The following is a 3,733-nucleotide window of genomic DNA, read 5'->3' as shown; positions in this document are numbered from 1 at the left end:
GCGTCTGTCTGCGCGGGCGAGCAAAGTTTCCCGGGCAAGCCGGGCGGGTGGGGAAGTGGAGCGTCACTCGACGCTGAGGGGAACCTCAGATTAGCCTGTGGGGCATGGGAAGAATCCCGAGCGGACAATAAGAGGGAATATAGCATCCCTAAAGGGCTCCGAAATGACTTCCCGACGGCGGCACATTTGGTGGGTCTGGTTGCGGGCCGGGCGGCCGCTGCTACTTCGGAGGCCCGGTGCGACCCGGGGGCAGGCGGCCTAACTTTTCTTTTGCAGCTGCGCTGCCGAGGATCCATGGCTGAAGGACGCTCAGCCGCCGACTGGGAGATCGACGTGGAAAGCGTGGAGAAGGAGACGGACGGTGCCGCCGTCGCTCCGCGCAGGAACGCTGAGGAGGAAGAGGAGGAAAGCGAGGAGGCGGCGGCCGCGGCCCCACGGCGGGGCGAGCCGCGGAAGCTGAGCCGCACGCCGAAATGCGCCCGGTGCCGCAACCACGGCGTGGTGTCATGCCTGAAGGGCCACAAGCGGTTCTGCCGCTGGCGCGACTGCCAGTGTGCCAACTGCCTGCTGGTGGTGGAGCGGCAGCGCGTCATGGCCGCCCAGGTGGCGCTCCGACGGCAACAGGCCACCGAGGTAAGAAGGGACGGGACGGGACCGGCTGGGTCGAGCTGGATCGCGGCGGGCCGGAGCGGGACGCGGCGGGCGGAACGCTGGCTGACGGCGCCGCCCGGTCGCTTTTCTAGGACAAGAAGGGGCTGGCGGGGAAGCAGGCGAGCCTGGAGCGGAAAGCCGTCTACCAGAGACACATCCGAACGCCTAGCCTCCTGGCCAAGAGCATCCTGGAAGGTAAATGCATTCCCCACCCCTCTTTGGGCTGCCGTCTGTCCCGCAGCGGGACAACTGCGCTTTGCCCCGGGAAAACACGTAACTCCTGTCTAAAGCACAACTGCTCACGGACACGCGTGAAAAGCAGCATTATTTCATGGAGGAAACACAGAACGGTGTTGAAGCGTGCTCTGTGAAAACCGCTGCCCTCGTATCCCCTGCCTGCATCTGCTGCCCTTCGTGGCTGAAATTAATGTGGCAGAATTGTGTTCCCCTCCCCGCCCCCCAAATAATGCCTCAAATGCAAGCAATGGTAATTTGAAATGTGAGTGTAACTGTTACAAGCTGACCATGTTTTCACATGACTACCTGGCAGCATTCTGTAGTGCACGGTCATTTATTCATGGGTGTTTTTATCTGCAAATGAGTAAATCGATTAGGGGTTGGCTTTTTAAAATGTATCTGAATGCTTAACATAGCAGCACCATTTGTGGCATTATCAGTTGTAAGATATACATAACAGGGTGCTGTTTTTTGTTTTGTTTTGTTTCCCCACCCATCAGAAATTTTAACTGTGGACATTTTCAAGATGGCTATTTTACTGAGATGATGTTCTCTGCTTTCTCTTCTGATTGTGACTAAATTGATTTCTGTGTCTGCTTTAATTACTTCACAAACTGCAGCCTTATAAAGCATTGCAGTTCTCAAATCTACTTTTAAAAAATTATTATTTTTTGAAATAGAAAGCTCCTTTCTTTGCCTATGCAAGTGCAATTAAATTGTCGTTCTCTTCGAAAACACTAATTTTCATGTATAATTCACTCTTAAAAAAAAAAAAAAATCTTCTGTATTCCTTCCTCTAATTTATCTTTTCTTTTTCTTTTCTCCCAGTTCTTCTTGGAGTTTTCTACCATCTGTAGCAATGTGTACATAGTGATTCATCTTTAGAGAATAGAAAAGGCATCAGCTGTAGGTATAGATCTCTTCCTTGGCAGTGGGGAAACCCGTGTGACAAGAATGGGAGTGAAAACAGGTAAAACCCTGTTCTCCTCACATCTGTGAGTAGTTCCATTAATTCAATGGGATTACTTGTCCGGGTAAAGCCAATGGAATTGGACCCTGTTGGTTATGTTAAATAAATCCAGTTAGCTTGGTGATTGAATGTACTGTAGCGTGGATTTCTGCTTTTTGTTGAAGTTCTCTTTTAATACAGAAGAAATAAAACTTTTAAATGCTCCTGTTTGTTAAAAATGCATGGTTATATCCTTCAGCTGCATGATGGAATACCAATCATAACAGATATTAGAGTTTTGTACCCCACCTCCTTCCTCCCTTTTCTTTTTCTATGTCTGCTGTTTTGGAGATGCTTTGTAAAGTTATTAGCTAGCTTGCTTTGAAGGAGACTACACCTGTAGGGAGGAGCAGGGCTTGCTTGTCTGTGTTGAGGAATGTGTACTGAATGTGTCTGGAGGTACAGGGAGCTAAGCCTTTGTGGCTCAGTGACTTCAGTAGGAGCTAACCAAGGTTTGAAGCGAGTGCTCCGTGCCTGGCAAGACTGTCTCCAAACTGAGCCCTTTTACAGGCACAGCTTTCACACTCTTCTTACGTGGCTTCATTTCTAATGCTGCTTTGTTGTTTTAGGTTACCGTCCTATTCCAACAGAACCTTACCTGGGACGGAATTCACCCTTGCCACCCCCTGTAAGTGACAGGATGAGAAAGAGACGAGCTTTTGCTGATAAAGAGCTGGAGAACATTATGCTAGAGAGAGAGTATAAAGAGAGAGAGATGATGGAAGCTACACAGGCAGCTGCCTTTTTCCTCCCTAACCGCATGGTGCAGGGAGATGAATACAATTCGTATAAAACAGCCTTCAACACTACTCAAGCCGATGCTTCAAACAAGGAGTTTTGCAATTTTTTACCAACCTGCCTTGATCTAACCATGCAATATTCGGGATCCAGCAACATGGAACTAATTTCTTCAAATGTCAGTGTAGCTACTACTTACAGGCAGTATCCCCTGTCTTCTAGATTCTTAGTGTGGCCAAAATGTGGCCCCATTAGCGATGCTTTCCTCTACCAGCAATGCCTGTTAAATGCTACTACTGTCCAAGCTCTCAAATCTGGGTCAGGTTGGGATACCAAAGTCTCACAAAGTCAGGACTGTCCAAACAGTGAGGGCAACATCATGCCTCCAAAACTGGAAAATTCATTTGTTTTGACCCACACACAAGACATTCAGCAATCATGTAATGAGATACCGTGCCTTCCTCAGGAAGCTCGTGAAAGGTCAGCTTTCTCTCCTCCGAAAAGAACTTTCTATCAGATGTCTGATAAGGATTCTCTGGCTCCACAGGAACAGGTATTAAGCAAGATCAGCAAAGATAGTACCAAACTCCCTCCACCACTCAAATACAGTCGATTGCAGCCACTGTTGCAACAAACGCTTCCTGACAGATCAGGAGCAGAGTTGAGAACATCATTTGTGAAAGACACTTTTGAAGATGCTCCTAAGAAATACAGGGAGTGTTCAATTAAAGATAGCCAAAAATACAGGTTAACAGTAGATAAATGTGTAAAAGACTTATGTGGGGCCAAAGAGGCCACAACTAAACTTCCATCAACTGAGCCGCTGTCATTTTCAGTTGAATCAATTCTTAAACGACCCTCTTCTGGGAGTTGCTAATGTGTCTCAATGAATAAACTTTACATTCATTGTATGATTTGTCTTGTGATATTGCCTGCCTTAAAAGATTTGTAAGGACAACTTCCTGTAAATTGTAATTGTTTTGTCTCAAAATGATGTACAAAAATATGCATATTTTCTCCTCTGAAAAAAAAAAAGAGATTTTTTTTTTAATTTTAAAGTGAAACTGCATGTACAGACTGTAAAGTGTGGTTATCTTC

General features: G+C 47.0%; 1 protein-coding gene across 1 annotated transcript; it reads left to right on the top strand.

Annotated features, from left to right (window-relative positions):
- The first annotated feature begins 294 nt into the window (after window positions 1-294).
- Window positions 295-3,512, top strand: DMRT2 (doublesex and mab-3 related transcription factor 2). The gene is made up of 3 exons (XM_054177775.1): window positions 295-633; window positions 744-846; window positions 2,467-3,512. The coding sequence occupies exons 1-3, from the start codon at window positions 295-297 to the stop codon at window positions 3,510-3,512; spliced, it is 1,488 nt and encodes a 495-aa protein (XP_054033750.1).
- The last annotated feature ends 221 nt before the right edge of the window (window positions 3,513-3,733 follow it).

Source organism: Dryobates pubescens, chromosome Z (genome assembly GCF_014839835.1).
Source record: "Dryobates pubescens isolate bDryPub1 chromosome Z, bDryPub1.pri, whole genome shotgun sequence".
NCBI classification, from domain to species: domain Eukaryota; kingdom Metazoa; phylum Chordata; class Aves; order Piciformes; family Picidae; genus Dryobates; species Dryobates pubescens.
The sequence above is the reverse complement of the archived record's forward strand: the minus strand, read 5'-3'. Positions and strand labels throughout refer to the sequence as shown.

Excerpts from the sequence above, each read along its gene's own strand:
- DMRT2 (XM_054177775.1), top strand. The coding sequence starts at position 295 with ATGGCTGAAGGACGCTCAGCCGCCGACTGGGAGATCGACGTGGAAAGC. Across the intron at positions 634-743 it reads GACGGCAACAGGCCACCGAG|GACAAGAAGGGGCTGGCGGG; the intron begins GTAAGAAGGGAC and ends TCGCTTTTCTAG. Across the intron at positions 847-2,466 it reads GGCCAAGAGCATCCTGGAAG|GTTACCGTCCTATTCCAACA; the intron begins GTAAATGCATTC and ends TTGTTGTTTTAG.